The 23277-nt window shown below is 37.2% G+C and overlaps 1 protein-coding gene across 50 annotated transcripts in view; it reads right to left on the minus strand.

Moving 5' to 3' along the window:
• Positions 1-9827: 9827 nt before the first annotated feature.
• Positions 9828-23277, minus strand: part of hth (homothorax) — a 643335-nt gene continuing 629885 nt past the window's right edge. For 36 of the 50 annotated variants that reach the window (XM_067113408.1, XM_067113439.1, XM_067113438.1 and 33 more), the window contains 2 exons: positions 13089-13269; positions 9828-11849 (listed from right to left, as the gene is read on the minus strand). In XM_067113408.1, the coding sequence (XP_066969509.1) occupies positions 13094-13269 (176 nt within the window). In that variant the 3' untranslated portion in view covers positions 9828-11849; positions 13089-13093. Of the gene's footprint in view, positions 11850-13088; positions 13270-22504; positions 22564-23277 lie in introns of all 50 variants that reach the window. The other 14 variants (XM_067113441.1, XM_067113418.1, XM_067113442.1 and 11 more) reach the window with 1 other exon arrangement.

Below are 23277 nucleotides of genomic sequence, written 5' to 3' on the forward strand. Positions count from 1 at the left end.
CCCTTACTTGACGTCTTGTATTATGCTCCAACACTCTCCAGTTTATTAACTACTCTTTCCTATAGTATGTCCAATAACACCTCATGGTCATTTCTTTTTTTTATTTTCTCGTTTCCCCAACGTTCATTAACATCCCTAATATCCCCAACTAAGCTCATTATGAGCTTCAGGTTGGGGCTGAATTTGCCTAGCCACATCTGTTAATGACTTTTCATGAAGACATTTCTTATTAATACAAATTCAACCTGTTTCTGATTTAATTGTTTTATGACCAATAATTTCTGTTTTTATGTACACTTTCCTTCCTTTGTGCGTATGTCGAAACGTATATTTTAACCTCCATGACAAGTAAATTCATTGACTCAAAAAGTTGTTTTGATAGTACATCCTAGCTTTATCAATGAGTGTTTAACTGAGAGTTTTAAAGAGTGAGTTTTTGCTATAACATGTGTGACGAAAATTAGGTTATTAATCTTGCGCATGAGTTTTACTTGTCCATAATGCGATGTCATTTTTGCGGGATCGTCTTCTTGAGGTCAGTGAACTTGGCAGACGATCAGAGTGTACTTCACCCAGGGAGCGTAGCTAACACTTTGCTACAGTAGGTACCCTGGTTGCGTTGTATGTGGGAGATATCATATGGGATATAATGGGCTGTAGGGGATTGACAGGATTATGGGTTTTAACAGTACTATAGCAATGCCCAGGTTCATCATTCCTTTTGACACAAAGGAACTGGACATCGTCCTGGGCACCGCTGCTGCATCAACGAACGTTTTCGTTTCCCTTAGCAAATCGTCGGTCGGTTCTTTCTTGAAGAGTTGGAATTTCTGGCGATCACTGGGGATGTGATCTACTTATTCGTACTTCTGACAGGACATAACAGAGTACCTGAAGACTTCCTCTGCATGGGTTTGCATTGTCACATCATGAAACACCCTAACCCAGAATCCAAGAGAGTCGAAACTTGAGTTCCTGATTGACTATCTGCTTGGCCCCGAGGGTAAGGGAATTTTGTCTAATTTCCCAACCTTGGTGGTCGAATTAGTCAGTGAATCTGGACGCCAGCGGGGTAGTTTCAGGAGTGGCAGTCTCGCCAAGGGCATGAAGGAAGCAGCAAGACAACTGACACAAAGCCACCTTGATTTCAGTAAGGGTGGTAAAGCTGTTGTGTACTTTGTAATGTCTTGTCAGCAGTATGAAAAGAAATTTGTCACATTCTCGGTGTTGCATCGGAAATTCCAATCCATAACGAAAACCCAATCAGCGATGTAAGGAAAATGACCAAGTTCTTGGATGCAGCGAATGGTGACTAAGATGATGTGAAGATCCCTTGTGTGATAGGGATAATGGACCTGGGTACTGCTATGGGACTGTAAAGACCCACATTGCTGGCAGTCCCTCAAGGTCCATTGTATCTCAGGCATCACGGCCCACATACAGTGCAGTCAAGGTCCCTGATGTAGAATTAGTGAACTGTGTCCCTGGATGCAATTTACTCCGGTAGCCTCCTGTTTACAGTGACTTCCTACGGACAAAACCCGGCTAAGCGTTATCGCATCATGGACGAGGAGAGCTGACTTACGAGATCAATGAGCTATCTTTCTGTCCACAGGTTATCCTAAAAGCTCATTCACTGAAAAGGTTTTGGTAAAACACTTGTCGACAATGCTAGGGTGTTAGGCGAGACAGCTGTCTGGGCTCATAAAAGGTTAAATAAATTTAGCTGTCTTGTTGTTTAAAACATTCGTTGCTTCATCGACGACTGAGGAAAGGAAACCCTGTAAAAAAAATAGAATACATAGACCATAAAAACTGTTAAATAATGAAACAGGTTCGATTTTTAATAACAAGTGTCTTTGTAGAAAATAGTGCCTTTGTTATATTATGTTAACTGTTTCTTAAATACTTTTCATTTTTGAGTGTTAACTCAAATACTGCATGTAATTGCTGTCCCATAGGTCTGGTTTGATTTGCAAGTTCCTTTATGTTTCATGATTATGTCAAATAATCTCTAACCCCTTTAGTTTTTTATTCTATAAATTATTATAAAAAGAATGTTTGAAATACTTCATTTTCTAGTGCTACAGGATTAATGTGTTCACATCCGGTTTTCTGTAAATGATTTAATTTTCTTTGAGTATTCCATGAGTTGCCTAAGTGCATTTATAATTTTCCAGCATTTCACCTAAGAAGTTAAAGCTTTTCATATATAGTTTTCCTTGCAGTACCTGAATCTGAACCTGTTCCATTGATTTTCTATTCATCTTATAATTTCGAGTTACACAGCAATGTCTGAATCCCTTCAAAGTGTTTTGGTAAAGTATAACAAATATCAGATGTCGTCACTTCTACTGTCACCTCGATAGTGTTCACGGTTTTTACAATCCACAAACCAGGACCTCTGAATAATTTCTGTTTTACCTAGTCAGTAAAATATCTTTAATTTCTTTTGCTTCTCGAAGTCCATAGTCTCTACATGCTTTCTGCTTCTGCAAGTACATAGTTTCCAAATGCTTCCTGTTTCTCCAAGTACATAGTCTCTAAATGTTTGCTGTCTCCAAATCTGAAGGAATCTTTGGATGTTTTCTGCTTCCTCTCGTCCGTAGAGTATCTCTGGGTGCTTTCTATATTCCCAAAAAGTTAACTAATCGTTTCTGTTAATTTAAGTTTGCAAATGGTATTGTAGATACTTTCCGTTTTCAGAGATACATGGCATTTTGCTAGTGCTTTCAATATAGTCATTAACAAAGCAGTAAAGTTACCTTTTCACAACGGCCATTTAACATTGCTTTCTGAATTCTTGAAGCCTTCAGTCCTTGGTTCAATCTCAGAATGCTTTCACATGTAAGAATGAATCTATACTGTGTTTGGTAAAAGTGGTTCTTATTTATATTTCTGTAAAAATCTCGCAGTGTACTTTTAGTGCCACAATTCTCCTTGAGTTTCAAAATCGATTTTGTCCACTGCAAGTTTTTATATTCCATAAATCCGTGATGTCCTCTGAATGCTTGAGAGTATTCATAGTTGTCAATTAAAATATTTGGTTTTACACCTCAGCGGTTGAATTCTCAACAAGTTTCTATATTTCCATGATTGAAATCATGGAAGTTTCTATATTTCCATGATTGAATTCTGAACAAGTGTCAATATTTCCATGGTCGAAATCTGAACAAGTTTTTATACTTCCAAGGCTGCAATCTGACCAATTTTTTATATTTTCATGGTTGAAATCTGAAGAAGTTTTTACACTTTCGCGGTTAAAATCTGAATAAGGTTCTGCATATCCATGTTTGAAATATGATCAAGTTTCTGTTTCCATGGTTGAAATCTGAACACGTTTCTGCTTCCATGGTTGAAATCTGAACAAGTTTCTATATTTCCATGATTGAAATTTGAACAAGCTTCTACATTTCCATGGTTGAAATCTGAAGGTTTAAAATTTCCATAGTTGAATTCTGAACACGTTTTTATACTTCATTTTAAATCTGGACAGAGTTTCTTTTACTATAGTTGAAATCTCAACAAGTTTTAATAACTTTCTTAGTTTGTAGTTCAGTTTCAGTGTTAATTATACTAGTTATGAGAGAGAAAATACTAAATATTATAGCTTGTTTTTTTTCTCACCTCTAAATGATTGTTTCACCTCGTGATACCATGATCCTGATATTATATGAAGACCGTAAGTACAATAATCATAACCAGGAAATTGGTATGGGTAAAGTCATGTCATTCCAGGATAAACACCCGATGGTCAGATGGCTGTCAAATCTGAAGTGTATTGCAGATAATGTTCTCTTCTTGACGTTGTATTAAAGCTATAGTTCTTTGATTAACGCTGAGAATGTGGTATTTTCTTGTTGTGTAGTTTTAATGCTTCCTAGCTGCTGTGAAAGCTTTTTTTTTCTCTTGCATAGCCTAAATGCATAATGCGTAAGCAGAATTTTTAACCCAGTCATGTTGATGGTATGTCTTTTTCTTGATGAATAATTTTCTGCAGTGTTGGCCAAATGTGTTTCCCTTTTAACTTTGGTTAATACTCCCCTTAGTTGCGTAGGGTGAATGTTTTACTTCATGGTATATGCTAAATACTTGTAGGCGTAACTGGAGCTCGTATGTGTATTAAGATATTTCATACCTTATATACATTTTAGACAATGTCTTGTGCCCACAAGACTTTTACATTATACAGCAGTATGGTATATATGGGCTGCATTTTTAAGGTGAATATATAGAATTCTTCTTGAATTTATCGGCCCGTTCATTCAGGCTTAAAAAATATTTCCTTGACTTTCGAATCATTTCACTGTCATAAGGCAAACACACCTGCCAGTACTTGCTTTCATCTAAAATGACAGTCATGTAATGGATCTTCCTCTATTACCACGGATAGACTAAAGTCTTTTACCACAGATAGACTTACCAGGTTTACTGTACCTTTGACATGTAAGACCTTTGATTAACGCCTGTCATCTTTGAAACACCACTTGTTTTTTCATAAAAATCCTAGATGCCAGGTAGTGTGTTTGTAGTTCCCCCTTTATTTCTTTGGTGTCGTTCAATTAATCTAAAAGGTGGAACTTCTTGGTCATACACCATAAGTGACAGGCAGTCGAAGGTCTCGAAGGACTTGAGTTTTTCCGCTATGTCATAAGGCTCAAGATTATTTCTATCCTCTTTTTGTTTGCTTTAGTATCCATTTAGTCTATCGTACAGAGCCATGTCAGTTGTTGGTTCTTAATAATCTGAAACAATTCACCACTACATAAGTTTTCAACTACTGTGATGGAAGGCGCATTCTTACACTGTTTCCTCTCCAACATCAGAGAAGAGGTTGACGTGTAAATGATTATCACAAAATATTAGCTATATGTGATTCAGTCCAAAGGATCAAGGAGGTTGATGGGAACCTTTACATGCTATTTGAGAGATGGGTGTCAAATAACTCGTCTTTATGTTCATTTATACATGTATAAAAAAAAAAATTGGAAGCTTTCCCTTTACTCAACTCTCCTGATAACACAATCTTGCACAGATATGCACACCACCATTTACTGAACGCTGATGACGATGTAACTGATGATTCCTGGTATATGACAGTACTCGGCTTGGTAGTAAGCTTGAAGCGAGCTTTACTTCTTTGTCAGTTTAAGGAAAAAACACCTTACGGTGCTAGTTAAATGGGGATTTTTTGCTTTCATGCATCGAAGAAACTCCATTTCCCCATAAGAGACGAATCTTATTTCTGCCAGTTTCCTGTGGTCAGTTGCACGACCAATAGAATATTGTTCTGTCTGGATGCCTTTGTATCCTTGACGAAATTTCCCAAATCGCTGGTTGTCTCCTAATATGCTAACCTCATCGTAGACCGTTATGAGAATGTTTTATATATTTTCATACTCCATAAATTTTGCTTCAGTAAGAAACTTCCATCTTCCTTAGGACTTGTGTCTTCCGCATTAGAAATATTCGTCTTACAGACCGTCAACATAGTACTCTTACCTTGTTGTACGATGACACCTCATAGTCTTCAGATTTTGTTTCCATTGGTGTGAGGTAGAACCGTCATCCTGAGAGCATTATGGATCGTTTTTCTTGTAATGTCAAGGATGGCTGGAATAGTATTGGAACGCTTCATGCATGAACTTATTTATTTCTTGATTACCATTTATTCAAGCATGCTTTAATTTTCATTCGTAGTTCTCCGTGCTCTCACCTAACTACCTCTTCCTTTTTATACAGTAGTTTGCTCGCCAAGGTATTGGATTTTTCAGATTTTACATCATCACCATTAATAATAATAATAATAATAATAATAATAATAATAATAATAATAATAATAATAATAATAATAATAATAATTCAGTAGGGTTTAGCCCTAAAATACGAAAGAAATAGTGGTAACAATCATAGGGTTTGGTAGATGTCATCTGCTCCTGAAAGAATGTTTAATCTGCAACATTTGCCTCTTAACCGTTTTATCCGGCATTCATAATTGTTGCAAAAAAGATTTTTTTAGTTTCGCTGTCTTTACCTGGACGATCCACCTGAATCCCTGGTTGATGTGCGCGAGTCGACTCGATTACAGTCAGAGATAGGTCGCAGTTCACGTTGACTTAGTAGGTCTCAATTCGTCGAAATTCCCTATAACCTAAAATTGCGGATGGCTCATTTGAAGTGTCGACGAGTTCCCACTTATTGTTAAATGGTCTTCCTCTCCGTTCCTCAAGAACTTTCTTGAAAACAGTTTGAACCTCATGGGGTTAACCATATTTCAAAATCGATGACAGGGCGTACAACTCTCATCAGTGCCGAGGATTAGTTTCTTTGGAACAAGCGCAAAAGGCTACAATTTTGCAAAAAATAGATAAATAAATAAAAATAAAAATTAAATAAATAAAATGCTATTAGCTCTTCAACCCTCCAAACAGTCATGCACAGATAAATTTCCAGATAAATCTGGCTACTCTTTCTATCTATAAGGCATAAGTGTCTGGTCTCATGCCAGATTAGGACCGCAGGTCTCTGCGAGACCCATGTTTTTTAATGCCTCCCAGCTCGGAAACAATTAGGTCGAATTGACCTTGACAATTTGAAGTTATTGTTCCATTGTGTCGTGACCAAACGGGCAATACAATATGCCAACGATAAATAACTGGTTTCGTTTAATTTCTTAACTTTCGTAAGAAATCATCGAAGTCAATCGATTCGCGTTTAGTTAAGTTCCGAGTACATAGCCATTGAGAAGTCTGTTCCTCAAGTCATCGGATTTGCTTAAAATTTTGCGAGATTACAAATGATTTATCTTTCGTTGTTTCCATGTACTTTCCTTTTGCAAGTACTTGAAGGACAGACAATAACTTGTAATATTTTTTTGTTATTCCGTCTCTTTAAGCCATTCAGGGACAATAGTTACTGACGTGAAATCCTAATCATATACAGCAATGGATTTCATAGCCTGCAGTACCACAAGGCTATTCATTATGACCACTGATAGACAGACACTATCTTCTTTTATCTACTTTTGTAAGTTTTGTTTACATTTATTTTATTGCTAATTGATCATGACAGAGAGTAGGTCATCATTTTTAAGCCACTTTGACCGTCAAAACTTGACCAGAGCTCGGATGATGTACGTTTTTCTTGAAGTTTTTGGAATGCAGCCGAGATTCAAAAATCGTCACTATGTACGGAAGTAATGCATTACAACAGAAGAGCTCGAAAGATGTGCATTATTCTTGCAGTTGTTGAAATGCAGCCGAGATTTAAAAACCGTCACTACGTACTAAAGTAAAAAACCTTATCAGTTTACTATGTAGGTTTATGGTATCGCTGAAAACAACGTGCATTCCACGAAGTCAGCACGCACATCATTCACTACTTGCCCTATAACTACATGATATCGTAACCCATTTTTGCCTTTCAAGGTAGAAAGATCAGGGCTCAATGGAGACCAGGTTCAGCTTCAGCCCGAGGTTGATGACAAGTGTTTTAAGCTCACAAATATTTATTAAGGTGCAAACTCCAATCGATCCCTACGCTAAGAGTAATTTATGTAAATTAACAATCATAACATAATTTTATAATCAATACCTTTGTAGACAGTTAAGCAACATTAGATCTTAATGCCCAGACGTGTGTGGGGACTTGGTCTTTAGGAATTGTGGAATAAATAAAGGAAACCGTAGTTTAAAACACGTTTATTTTTGGAAAAATCATATACACAATATCCAGCATTGAATGTTGCTCATTGAATGCTGATATGGGGGTGAAGGAGAATTTCGATATAACGGATCAACTGAATTTCTTACTGATATTCTATTATAAGAGCTAAAAAATGTATTTTACAGAATTGCAGACATTTTGAACTTTGTTGTAACAATGTTTTTTTTTTTTTATGAGAAGTTGAATTTAGGATACAAATATACAACCACTGTAGAAATATCACTCTACACTTGCAGCGAGTTCGCGGGCAGGCGGCGTCCCGGTCGCTGCCTGGGGGGGGGAACGTTCAGTATGTACAAAAAACAAGGAAAAAAGCTGTTCAGAAATCGGATAGACTTTTTTAATACTACACAATTACCTAACCATACGGGGTCCACTGACGCCAAAAAACAGCTTCATATAATATTACAATGTGGCAACACAAGAACACAGTAATAACAGAATCTACTTTTTTGTTGTTTTTTTTTTCTTCTTTTGCCTGGCTGTTTTCCATGTTCCTCAACATTTCTTTGAATTAACGAGATGAATGACAAAAAAAAAAAATGACAAAAAAAAAATTGGAAAATATACAAGAGAAATAACCATAATCACATTAACAGTAAAATAATCTCGTTAAATGTTCTTAATTTCAAAAAACAGTGAAACACATTTCATGTTATACAAGAACTGAATACAAAATTATTTTAAAGGAAAATACTGAAAATTCACTTTCACATCTGCAGACGCACTTCGGGTCATATCCTTCACGTGTATATTATACTGATTTTTCTTCAATGAACATAGGGCTTTTTAGATATTTCAAATCTCTTCCGTTTGTGTAAAACCTTTTTACACTATTTAACAACACAAACCTCTGTTTCTGACTTTCTTTAGCCATAACCTTCAAAACTGCAAATTTTTTTTTTTTAAATTTGGAAGGAATTAAGAGAAGAATTTTTGCATATTTTTAAAGGTCTGGAATTCATGTTTAAACCAAATTACACAGTACTTTGGGGGAATACACAAAAATAAGTAAATAAGTAGAATAATTATAAAAAAAAAGAACAATTACAAAGCATTACTTATAACCTTCATCTTAGCCGGAAGTGAGCGCGTGAAAAGGGTTGTTGACATGTTTACCGTTGGAGGGCAGCGGAAAACAGAACATAAATACCCACTCAATACTGCCACCCGATGCTCTACAATGGCATCCGACAGTATTTTATAAACACGTAACGGGTGGGGGGGTCCAAAGTACCAATTGCTTCTCAGTTTCGGAAGTTGATCTTGCCAGAGCTTCAAGGCAGTTGAACGGGGCCAAGCGGTGAGGTTCGAGTGGTGGAGTAAATTTACTTTTGGGGTTTTCGAATGTCCACGAGGAAAAAAAAATCTCAAAAACTGTCTTGTTAGTATAAGTATTGAGTATAAGTGTTGGGGGGGGGGGAGGGTTTAGGGTACCACAACAGCCGTCGTCCGAGGATGCCCTTGTACCACTGGCGCAGTCAACTTCTTGCCAGTTCTGAGTGGTCCTTCGCTCTCGACTATAACATCACAAGAAATAATATCAATATTTATGCACTGTTAAAGAAAGTGTGTTAGTTATTTTAATTGTGTCAAACTTCTTGCTCGAATTTTTTTATTTTTAAATGTTACCTATTTATACAAAGTTAAGTAGGAGTAGCAACGAGTTCCCACAAGATCGTTTTTTTTTATTTTATTTTACAACTCTCAAAAGTCTTTCGTTCTTTTGTTATAGTACCAGGGATGACAAGCATAATGCACGCACTGTAGAAGAGGTCTCATTTGAATAAAGTGCTGCTGTTGCTGCCGCCTGCTTCTGCTTCTGCTTCTTCTTCTTCTTCTTCTTCTTCTTCTTCTTCTAGAAGTAAATACACATATTAGGGGCTACACTGACCGCTTGTGTCTGGTATCACTATCCTTGCTGCCGCCTCTTAGGGAACCGGCCTTAGGATTAATATATATATGTATATAAAAAAGGAAAAAAATCATGGGGAAGCTCTCACCACTAAAGCAGTTATGTTACATATAACTTTTTTAATTGTTCTTCCTCAGTCTTCTTCATACGTTAAACACATTTTTCAATGTTTTTTTCTTCTTTCTTCTTCTTCTTCTTAACTATTTTATTACATATTACCAGAGAATTGGTGACGATGGTAACCGGTCGCAAAAATTATTAGACATTGAGGTTTGTTTAAATCGAGGTATTTCTAGGCATTCTTAATCCACAAGCTATTGCAGAAAGTCACTTTTATTTATTTATAAAGTTTATGTAAAATCACCAAAAGTTAATAATGTACAATATGAAAACTCCAATCGTATACAGAATTCACATAGTCGTATACATCCACCACAGTCTAATCTCTCTCAATACTTTCTGCAATATCAGGGTGCAAATGTCAGGCTTAATCGAGGGGTGAGGAGGGGTGTTTGTTGTAAGGGGGGTTGGGGGGTTGGGGCTGGTGGGGTCTCGGCATTTTGGGCCTGGCGCTTCTATTCAAGTATGGGATATTATCCTCTGATTAGGAATATCGGTCTGTTAAGAATCCTGATTTTTTATGAATTGATGATAATTGTTCTAGAGGAATTCCAACACTGTTATGAATCCTATAGAAAGAATCCTGATTATTTTAGGAATTGATGATAATTGTTCTAAAGGAATTCCAACACTTACGAATCCTATAAAAGAATCCTGGTCTGCTAAGAATCCTGATTTTTTAAGGAATTGATGATAATTGTTCTAGAGGAATTCCAACACTGTTAAGAATCCTGTTCTGTTAAGAATCCTGATTTTTTAAGGCATTGATGATAATTGTTCTAAAGGAATTCCAACAAGCTTTAAAAATATCTTTAAATTTGGTGGTTGTTGGCATTTAAAAGGTCCCGTTATGCTCCTCTTGGACTGCTAGTTTCAATGCCAGTGCACATCATCATATATTCAAAATAATAAGCCAAGTACCAGTACTAGTAAACTGATTTTTTAATTTAGAATGAATTTCCAATAGAGTTGATTTTGTCTAGGAGCCGTCTGGATCGGTTCTGCTGCTGTGGATAACTAGACCCCACATAAAGTCGGTAAAATTTGCTATATTCATCATACAAGTTGTTGTCTCTTCCGGGCTTCAAGCTTTAAAACCACCGTTTAAAATTGTTAACCAAAAGGTGATTGTCACACTACCATGTAAATTATGCCCCTTTAGAGCACACAAGATGTTGCCACTTATTTTGCGTTTCGTATAAAACGAGGTTACTAAAACGATGGCATAGTAACAAACACTTTTTTTTGCACTCCAAATCCATTTACTTTTCAATTCAAGGGTTCATAAAGATAGTCTTCCTCCTCGGGAAGTTTGTTAGTTATCTTCAATACTAGACATAGTTAAGATTGCCACTGACGCTAAAGGATGGTCTATCGTCTGCCTTGAGTTAAGATATGCCAGCGTCCAAATTAGTAGGATTCCCAGGGCATCTTTGTAGAAACATCATCCACTGTGATTCAGAGAGAGAGAGAGAGAGAGAGAGAGAGAGAGAGAGAGAGACTTATTGCCATGTTTTGTGATAAATGAGGTATAGCTGAGGTTGACGATGATCTCTGCTGATACACTGATCAGTAATAATAAGAGACAGGAGGAAAAAGAAAGGTGGCCCTATCATACTACTGCGTGGCAAGCCATCATATGGGTCCTCACCCTTCGTGGCTTGGGACTCCTGGGTATCATGCCCAGGAGCGGTCAGAGTCCCCTGGCCCCAAACCGCCCATGCCACCATCATCACCCCTTCTTGATTTCGCCGTCTCCACCAAAACTTGTGTGCATGAGCCATCAAGATTAAAATAATGTATACACTGTTTCTTGTTTTTTTTTTTCTTTCCACCACCGCCTTTATTCTGTCAAAGACGGCCGCAACATTTATAATAAAACGGGCTTCACACACTCGCGGGCCCACCGGTATTTCAAGTAAAGACAGTCCTTTTTCTGTCGCCGGGGGACCGGGGTCTCACAATCATGAACACCTTCCCGACACTCACTCACTCACTACACTTGGCGCCGCATATGAGGCGGCGGCCCAGCGGCCAGCGCCACTCGCCGCCACCTCAACACTCACCCACAAAATGACACCGCTACACGCTGCAACAAAGAGAAGAAAGAGCCTGTTAGAACAATACTTCGGCTATAGATATAAAGTAGAAATCTGGGCAGATACACATTACGATTTCTACAAGTAGAAATCTGGACAGATCCAACATTGTATTTATTGTAGAAATCTGGGCAGATCCAACATTGTATTTATTGTAGAAATCTGGGCAGATCCAACATTGTATTTATTGTAGAAATCTGGGCAGATCCAACATTGTATTTATTGTAGAAATCTGGGCAGATCAACATTGTATTTATTGTAGAAATCGTAATGCGTATCTGCCCAGATTTATACAATAAATACAGTGTGGATCTGCCCAGATTTCTGCTTACTGTATTATATTGTAGAAATCGTAATTTGTAAGTATGTATATCTAAATTAGCTTTCGATCTTTCGATAGCAATTTGAAAAATGATAATAACAAAAAGTAGATTAATTATAATGTAGGTTTCGATAGTAATTTGAATAATTTTGGATAATGATAAAAAAGAGTATTAAATCAATGGAGGTTAGTGCTTTACTTTATAAACTTTATAGACATTTACATTTAAACATCAGAAATACTCGTTCTACATATTTTTTAAAATTCAAGTTTTACTTCAGCTGTCAACTGAATGAAAACATCTAACGTAGGAAGTTTAAATTAGTTCCAAGAGTTAAAAATGAATTCAATAAAAAAAAAGCTTAGTTCATGACACTTAACCCAAATTTAGTTAATTGCTAAATCTTTAATATTCTAAGAATTGAACTACATTAACTGGCTAAGATCTTCAAATGAATCCGTGACCTATGAAAAAATTCTTAGCAACAGTTTATCAGAAGACTTCGACTTAATTTAAGTTAAACTCGACCTATGAAAAAATTCTTAGCAACAGTTTGTAAAGAAGACTTCAGACAATTTAAGTTAAACCCTTTATAAAAAATCTTCAATATTATTTATTCAGTATTTATTCTAGGACTTTAACAAAAGTGACCTACAGATTTTAAAAAATTCGTAGCAACAGTTATAAGACGCCTTCGACTGAATTTAACTTAAAAGACCTTACAAAAAGTCTTCAATATTTATTCTATAATATTTATTCTAGGACTTCAACAAAAGTGACCTATATTTAATAAAAAGTTGACTTATGGATTTAATAGAAAAAAAAACTCGTTTACGCCGGGCTAACATTTCACGAGAGAGAGAGAGAGAGAGAGAGAGAGAGAGAGAGAGAGAAGGGCTTACTTACCGGACCTATAGATGATGGGGATAGTTGTATGCGGCCGCAGGATGTCCGTAGTAAGCCGCGGCAGCGGCGTGGTCGGTGTAAGGATCGGCGGTACGGAACATGTGCTGTTGGCCGTCCATCATGTAACCCATGGACGCCGCGTCGGGAGAGTATGCCCCCGCCGGACCTGAAAAGTGCGGCACTGCAGCCCAGAGAGTTCCATTAATATTGTTACACTTAGAAATGCGTCGTTCGTATATTCAATTCTTGGCGTAATCATTTCTATCGTTCATATATTCATTTCCTAACGTAATCATTCTAATGGACCTAATGGATATGTAATGCTGAATGGCTGTATTGCAATGTTTAAATCTTAAAATTTAAAATCAGACTTTTTACACTTTGAATGTATAGGATTTAATCCTGTTTGAACGTAATACGTGTAACACTGAAACCCTAGTTTCTCTTGGGCATAATTAAAAAAAAAAACAGTTTACTTACTATCTTCTCTTAATCATAATTAATTAACTTACTATCTTCTCTTAATCAATTTTAAAATCCCAGTCCTTACTATCTTCTCTTAATCATAATTTTAAAATTCCAGTCCCTAATTTAAATTATGATTTTAAACTCAACAATTTCTCTTACACTGTTACTGTAACCGTAACTTTAAAAATAGTTTGTTTAAAATTTTAAAATCCCAGCGCTTAAATTCTCTTACTTGCATCTATTAATGTATTTGAAACCCAGTTTATTTTTACTATAACTGAAATAATTTAAACAATGATTTTAAACTCCAGCAATTTCTCTTTAAACATAAATGCTGTGTTTGAAACCGCAGTTTACTTACTGAAATAGTTGTAAGCAAAAGGATTCACAGAGCTTTGAACGAAATTTAAAATCATAAAATCTACTCAGTAAAGTACTGATTATTCGAGAAAAACTAAATTATTTGTGGGCGCATTTTCAATAAAACGAGTAGTTTCGCCGGCTGCCCCTGATTTCCATTGGGAAAATTAAGAGAAATACAGCCATTCACTCCCCCCGATTAAGTGATTAATTACGTATCCATTAAGGAACACCACAAAAGGAAGAGCACAGAGAGAGTATTATAAAAACACTGGCGCGCGGAAAGAAAGAAAAAAAAAATAGTTCTCATTGTTTATAAGGGGAAAAGGAAGATAAAGACACTTCCTTTCTCGGGTTCCTCTCCCTATACCCCCTTTGCTCACTTTTCATTCACAGACGAATTTAGGAAGATGAAAAAGGACGCCCCGGGCAAGACACAGGAGCCGACAAAAGGGGCCGTTCATGTCTTTGTCTTGATGATAATAGTCCACGGATGGGTGCCAGAGAAAACCCCTTCCGTGGGCCTTGCCCCCCTAACCCCCACCCCCTCACCTTCCTCCTCGTCTGAGGGCCTTGTAACCCTCCCCCTGCCACCCACCTTCTCTCCGTCTGCTTGCAAACTGCAATTTGTCCTAGGTTTGGTAAAATCACGATGATAGAAAAGCAAAAAGTTCACTTTAAGTAATCACAGTATAACTTGACAACTACCCCATTTATGAACCAACAATTCAAGTTCAATAATAAGAATTAAACATTTATATAACCTGACAACTATCCCATGTAACCAACAATTCAAGTTGCAATCAACTTCAGTAATAAGAATTAAACATTTATGTAACTTGACAACTATCCCATGTAACCAACAATTCAAGTTGCAATCAAGTTCAATAGTAAGAATTAAACATTAATCACATACAAAATTCCTCATCGAGCAAATTACCTCTTCTTTATATTATGCTTTGAATATGCAAGACAGAAGGAATATTATTCAGAAAACTAGAAGTAAAAAAGTAAAAAAACAAATTTTGATTTTGATAAAATTACGTAAAAAAAGTTTAATAAAACTGCCTGAAAAAACCGATGATAGCACCCAACCATATATATAATCCATCATCAAATATATATGTATAAAAAACTATACACTACTTTTTTTACCCCAAGTTCAGTCTATCAATACATTCGTCGTCATCTTTATTTTACCGTTCCTCCGACAATCCGTCATGCCTTGTCAAAATGCACAAAAGTAGGCCTATCTCCTCCCACAGGCCTAAGAGGATTTCTCAATCAGCTGATGAGGATCTTCCCCACCTCCTTTACTCCCCTCCACCCCCTACACCCTATGGCTACTGAGTTGCTGCAGGCAGGGAACCGGATGGTATACGAGGGAGGAGAGAGAAGGAAAAAAAGGGGAGGCTGTTTACTGGGGGAGAGAGGCGGATGGCTTTTTTCAACACTTCCAACTCCTATATTATATAATCAACATCACTTGCATGTTTCCATTTCCAAATTAAAATAATATATCTTAACATTTCTATATATATATATATCCAAACTAAAAACAAAAAATATTCTACACTTACAAACTACTAATAATATATATATCAAGCCTTAAACCTACGTCAAACGATGCTCACGCCCGGCACACACACCACATACATCCTAATATTTGTGTTGAATTGTGCATGCATGCTGTTTCGTTTAGATCACAGGGGAAGTTAGTAGTTCATGCAGAGCAACCTTGTGGCCGAGTGTTATTATGTTTTTGACCTTACCGTTTCAGTTTGAACAATGCAGGAACGATCGAAGTAGGAATAAAGTGTTTCGATGTTGAGAATGTAATTTCTTCGAAAACATCATCGTTTGGATAATTCATCGGGCTATATGTTATATCATAACCTTTTTCATGTTCGGCATTTTTTAGGTTTTTTAGGTTGGGAATGTTACAGGAGATTATTCGCTCACTTCGCACAAGAAAATGAAAAATCTTGATAGCAAGGCAAAACTAATTTGTCCTAGGTTTGTAATCTTTTCACTTTGAGTTTCCCCATAATGAACTTTGTTGCGGTTAATGATGTATAGACCTTTAAAAGGCCTTTGGTCATAATATCAATGGCTCACGACGGACAATTAAGTCGACAGGACCATTCCTTCCTTATCGTTATGAGCTGCTGTACAAGCTCGTTAAGTCGGGATTTCTGTTTTAATTCTATCTAAAGAAATATCTTCTTAACAGGTAACCAATTTTATAATGATTTAAACATCTCATATTATAAAACCGTCATTTCACTTGATTTCAAAAGTAAACCTCCATTTCAAAATAAGGACTGTTAACCTTCAACTCAAGGAGCAGATTCTTTCAAAACGATTTAAACATCTCATATTATAAAACCGTCATTTCACTTGATTTCAAAAGTAAACCTTCATTTCAAAATAAGGACTGTTAACCTTCAACTCAAGGAGCAGATTCTTTCAAAACCATTCCGTGTATTATTTTGTAATTTCCATCCCACAACCCCAAATTGCGAAGGAAGGTTAAACGAAGGAGCCTTTAGATCTACCTGCATTAATTGCTTGAACAATTAATAATTTTAACACTTAATCAGCACGGCATTGCCAATGATACCTTGAGTGAACGGCAATCTATTACTTTACTCATGACTACTTTACTCATGAATTAGTATTTATGATAAACAATACACAGTAAAAGATAGTGAATATAATATAAAAATATCTTCAGGAGACCGTATTATTTGCGAACAAAACACAAAATGAGAGTTATTTCTAAACGACACACATACGTCGCTTGATTTCGAACTAAAACATGCGTCGTAAATTTTGCGAGAAGTGTGTAAAGGTTATTTTGTGTGATGTCGTACTGGCAGCTTGAAAGTCTACACGATTTTGTACATCTCGCCAGTTAATTAAATTTAAAGTAATATACAATCATCTGATTTTGTTTGCAGCAAAAGTTCAATGCGTTTATTTCTCGATGGGTCGCCTACACAAATGTTGGTCATTGCGACGATCATGTTAATTATTCTGTCACTCTATAGAGTAAAAACAAATTTGTTGATCATTCCTTTTATTACGAAAATGTTACTTTTCCGGAGGTTTATATTCCTATCAGAAAATGCAATTCAACTCTATCTCATTAAAAACACATAGAAAACATAAGAAAATATAATAGGCAGTTATTTAATTCTTCTACAAATACCAATATCATGAATTATGCTAAATTTAGCATGACTGTACTTTCAGCACGTCCATAACACTCGAATTTTTATGAACCTCTAAATACAGACTATACAATTTCTTCACAAGGCCTTGCATAACCAGCTTTCCCCTCGAAAAAGGGCTCTTGTTCGTCTACCGAATGAAGGGTACCCTTATCCGATTCCGCCTCGGCTGTCACCCTTCAACACCCCACCCCCACCTCTCCTTCTTCCCCTCGAGGGCCAGTGCACATTTCCTTGGCGTACGCTTCCTCTATCACTAATAGTTATCTCTATGATGGCCTTCTTGCCGAACTGATGCCCGACGCCACTACGACGCTTATTTATCGGACCTCGTTTTGGACCACCCCCTTTTATCGGCTTCATTTTTTCATATCGTGCGATGAGCCTCCGTAGATTTACTCAATTCTGACCGTAGCAGGATATAAAATTTGTTAGCATCTGCAAGCAAACATATTTGTTATTTCCAGATCAATCTCGGAGGAGATGCAATTCTCGTCGTGCGCTGGAATCGAGTGACGTGGCAACTCGAGTATTTTTCCTTCTCCCCCCTCACTCATCCCCCTCCCCTCTACTCCGCCGGCAAAACCATCTAGGGGGCCATTTATCAATACTTTTGGGTATAATAATGACACAACGGAAATGGGCAGCAATATCACTTTCAACGGAGCACAGAACAGTTTCATTAGGCCAACATTTCCAACATTGACCCCCCCCTCTCTCTCTCTCCCTTTCCAACAGCCCTGAGAACGTTAAATCTGCGTCGACATTCAGCTCTGATGGGATGACTTTTGTGGTCTAAATGATGCCAATCTTTTCGCCATACAAGTAATGGATCTCTCGTCGTCAGCTACAATTTCCTGTCTGTTACAAATGGGATGGAAAAAGATAAATCCATATACTACAAAGATGGGGAGGTGGTGGGGGCCACGACAGCAAGTTATATCCGGAAGGATTATTTAGTAGTCATTAAACTTGCTAGATTAACAACAGAATTTAACATATAATAACATGTTTAATCAGTATTCTTCGACGTTTTTATTAAAACTGTGAATTTAGGTTGCTGTTATCAACAGTTTTCCGGACCGGGAAATAAAACGCCTTAATTTCTTTCTCCAAATTTATCTTGTGTTTCTAAGGAAACAACATATTGCTAATAGATATTTGACAAAATTTAAATTGAAACTTTTTTAAAAACTTCGGTTCAAGAATAAGACATTTCTTTCTCCATATTCATCTTGAGTTGTGTTTTCAAGGAAACGACAATGTTTGTTAATGGATAATTGACAAAATTTAAATTAAAATTTAAAAAACTTTAACTTCGAGAATAAGACAATTTTGGTAAACATTGTACGGTTCCAATTTAAATAAAAAAAAAAAACTTCGAGAATAAGACAATTTTGGTAAACACTGTACGGTTCCAATTGAAATTAAATTTTTTTTAAACTTCAATTTCCAGAATAAGACAATTTTGATAAAACAACTTTGTACGGTTCCAAATTGTTCCAAATTGAAATTACAAATATTGTTTCCAAATTGAACGTTATACAAATAAAAAGAATATTTTTTGTCAAATATGGTTTTCATAATAACTGATGCGCTGTTATACCGCTTTGCTTAGCTGTCCACTTGAAATCCATAAAACGAACTTTGAAGTTTTATGCAGCAGTTTAACGTGACGTTAAGTACGTCGATCCATAATTACAAGTACTACACACCAAATTTATAGTTATCGTTAGCTTTATTAAAGAGAATAATTACATTAATATTTTCGCTAAAAGAAAGTACGACTCAACGGATATGCATTTTTTCGTAAATGCACCCACCAATAAAGTCTGCAAAGTTTATGCTTTTCTGATAAACATATGAGTTTTATTCATTAATTACTAGAAAACGTTCAGTTTTTACACATCGCCGAGTGACCTCGTATTTAGAGACCATTAAGTTTCAGCCAAAAAGTAACGAATGTATTCGACTCTTGTAATGAAGTGATACTGCAAGTGGTTAGTAAATCACTAGCAAAGATTTCTTCCACCACACGGAAAAGTACACTAAGCATGTGAGTAAAAGTAGAATTCACGAGTTTTTTTTTTTTTTCGTATAAATTCATCACATTCTGCCCAATTTGCAAAAATTTCTTCCATGTACAACTGAAAAAGTACATTAAGCATGTAAAATTTACGGAGTTATATTCTGCTCATACTTGAGAAGAGCCGTTTTACTTTTAAATGCACTTTGGTTTTGAAAACCACCAACAATTTTCTCCCCCTCTACTTATGCGACAAGTTTACTACTACTACCTCTGCGGTATTACAATTTAACAAACCGGGACGCGCTGTTCATCTAAGCAATGTCGAGACATGAAAAAATGTAAGTTGTCCTGAAATGAATCTGAGATGATTACAAAACACTGCAACGTCTATGACCCTGTTTTATCATTCTTCGGTTACAGCATATTGTAGCCGATTGAATGTTCGTTTAATTCCTTTAATCCGACCAAATATTAGTACAGTGGCTACGAATTTACACAAGCAGCTTCATTGAAATATCTGAATAATTATGTCAAATGTTAATTAACAACTGATTTATACAGTTCCGTTTGCCTCGTAAGGACTTCACCATAAATATTTCGGCATTGCTGGTGGTACCTTCGCTTTCTGCATTGAAATCTCGAATTTTACAAATTGATGGCGATGTCTGTCCGCTAAGTTTGAAAAAAAAAAAAAACTTCGAAAAACGTAGCGTTTGTCCTTTACCACGATAATTTTCCTTTACTAGCTCGGGGGTATAGTGGTAAAAAAAAAAAAAAAAAAAAAAAAAAAAAAGCCAGGAAAGCCCGATGCGTATTTCACAAAATGACGCTCGACTCACAGGTTGATTACATCTGGAAGCCACAAGAATAGGTGCGCATTCCTCATTTCTTTTTATCTTCACTGGGCCACCGACTTTTGTGTTGCAGGAGTGGGGGGGAAAATAAATGTTGCAACGCTCTCGCCGCCGCTGTAAATGATCTTACTTCTTTCCCGGCGAGCTTCAAAGGCTCCCGGACCCCAGAATTAATTGGAAGGATTCAAAACAGCCTAAGAGCGTGAAGCGACGAAGAAGCCGCTGGAGGTCGGAAAGCTGGTCCCGTTCGGGGAGATTCTCAACCGTACGGAGTGACATTTCCTGCGAGGGGTAGCGTCCTCTTTTAGCCTCTCTCGCGCACCTTTCCAAAATCTATTCATGGGCCTCGGTGCCGCAGCTATCTCCTCCCGTTCTCTATTGAATTCGAAGAATGGGAAAACAAGGGATCTATCTTCCTGACGTTCTGTTTGACTTTAACTTTTAGCTTCATTTGCGGCTCTCATCTTCATTAGATAAACACTTCGCATATTAATCTGTATGAATCTCGAATTTCAAACATACGTGATCATTCAGCCACATCATGAATATTCGGCATTTGCTTTAACCGTAACAATTTTAAAACTTCTTATCTTTAATTTTTTATGTGACAATATAACGAATAATAATAATAATAACGCTTTCCAAAAATCAGGAATCCTTGATCAAGTCGGCCCGTTTTTCTTGTTTATTTATCGCACTCCGCAACGCGTAACTTCTTATCTTTAATTTTATGTGACAATATAACGAATAATAATAATAATAATAATAATAATAATAATAATAAAAACGCTTTCCGAAAATCAGGAATCCTTGATCAAGTCAGCCCCGTTCTTCTTCTTTATTTATCACACTCCGCAACGCGTACCAGCACGATTTATCCATTCAAAACTTCTCCTGGCATTTAATCCCTTCTCCCCGATTAGAAAAACACAGGCCCCAAGTTGTCTACTTCAATTGTCTACTTTACAAGCAAAACACTGCTTAAGGATAAACCAGTGTAAAACGCAAATGAGGTTCTTTTTTCCTTCCTTGGGCTGGAAAAGCGCGCCACCCCCACCCCCAACCCCGGGCGGCTGCCACGGGGAGAGAGAGAGAGAAAGAGAGAGAGAACCCCATCTATGAGCAAAGTTTTAAACAAGCTCTCGCAACATGTTAATGAGGGGGGAAATGGAAAAACATTTATGGAAAGTAGGCAACCGTGAATTTTTCATCAGCCGCCTAAATGGAAAACTTTAGGGAGCGCTTTTAATTTGATGTGCGGCGGAGCTGCTGAATGAAAAGTCGGGGGTGGCAGGGGTAGGTGTAGTGGTGGTTTCACCCCCCACCCCCCACCCCCACCACCAACCCGACGGAGGGGTTAAGCCCTTTCAACCACTCGGCCATTTGTTATTCTCTTGCTGTTCATCTACAATTCCTTCCCTTATTTCAACTCTCTCTTTTATTTGTTCGTAATGGTTCCGTGCATTGTCTTGGGTATCGTGGTAAGAAAACTTTTTCCGAACGTTTTAGGCAAAAGTATCGCCTTTAATTTCATTCCTACTGGAAACATATGATGGGGACTATGATACGTAATTACATATATCTGTTTTATATACGTAACTAAGTATTCTAGCATAAATAATCATTTCCGTACACAAATCACAATGTATACTTATACAATTTTTGTTCCTTGCTACTAAAATTTCTCTAAATGCTAATTTCTTAAAACATAATTTATTCCAACCTTCCAGCAGATTACAGTCAATTTGGTTAATACAATACAAATCATGCAGCATGCAGCGAGCCAAGCAGTTAATAGAGGTCAAAGCTAAGAGTTTGTTTTTCCTTTTCTTTTTCTGGTCAAAAAAAAAAGACTAGTTGGTCCGTCACTCCAACGTATGAGATGATGATATCTGATCGTCGACAAACGTTTCGATGTAACTAGCAATCCACTCAAAACTTTACAAGTCGCCCTTGACTTAAGGGCGACTGATATCATGTTAATTCAAAATTCGTTATCTACTCATTACAGCAAACAGGTTAAGTATTACAGTACTGTATTTACGATGTTTTTCTACGGCAAATTCAATATAATCTCTACAATGACATTTCTTTCCAAAGAAGGCCGAGCTACTACATGATACATGATACGTGCTGATCATTTTAACTTCATTTTGCTTATGAGCAGAGAAACCACGGGCTTAAACGGGGCTGCGCAATGAGTTGACAAGTCTATGAACAGTCCGATTAGAGCACTGATCTCCTGCCAAGCATTTATGGATGCATCAACAGATAAAAAAAAAAAAGATGTATAAATAATCATCACAACACTACAGTAATAGTAAAAAAATATTACGGATCTTGCCAGTCAGTACAGCAACAACAAAATTACTCAGCCGGCATCTGTTAAATCTCTCTAATTCCTGCATGACTGACAAGTCAGTTTGCAACTCATGGGCATATTGCATATGGCCTCCCTCACTGACTTACCAGCGCGGTTACTTTGATCTATCATAGGCTGCACTATACGACGGCGCGCATTGATGAACCTTGGGGAGGAGAGAGAAAGAAAAAAAGAGGGTTAGGACGTAAAGCTGTGTGATTTAAAGCAAGTGCCGAAACACCTCACCCCGCCGCGGCCCAGAAAGGGGGGTTGTTTCTTGGAAGGAAGGGCGACAGAAGGAAGAAGGAACAGGAGTGACAGGAATTTTGGGTCGGGAGACACGGGCTCGTAGGCAAGACTTGAGGCTTGTTCGTACCGTTTACTGAATGTCAGAAAGGAGAGGAATATCGCTTGTCTTCCTCCTTCATTAGAAATCTTTCATTAGAAATCTTCGGCGGGCAACTGGGGTAATTCCATCGTCCATATTGGCCGTGCATGCAAAGGCAGGAGACACTACCTTGGACAGAGCGAAGTCTCAAAGGAAGTTCACCCTCTTGAATAATTTAGACTTGGGGGTGGATTGTTACGTATTTGATATGAATACCAACGAAGCAAGACCCCATAATCAGTTACTTAGTATCTGTCTACAAGCCTCAAGCAATCCCTTCGACAAAGGTATGATGATGACAATCATCACAAGAAGGCCGGGCACGTGACGCAAGCGTAAAAAAGCAAATGGGATGAGAGAGTGCACGCGTGTGGAAAAATAAAATAGGGGCATAGGTGATTTGTGTATGTGTGTGTGTATCTGTGTAAAGGAAGTCGAGTGGTGTGTGCTACCACCCGCAATCTCACGCCGTGCGTCCACTAAGGAAGGCCG

This window comes from Macrobrachium rosenbergii, chromosome 12 (assembly GCF_040412425.1).
Source record: "Macrobrachium rosenbergii isolate ZJJX-2024 chromosome 12, ASM4041242v1, whole genome shotgun sequence".
Lineage (NCBI taxonomy): Eukaryota > Metazoa > Arthropoda > Malacostraca > Decapoda > Palaemonidae > Macrobrachium > Macrobrachium rosenbergii.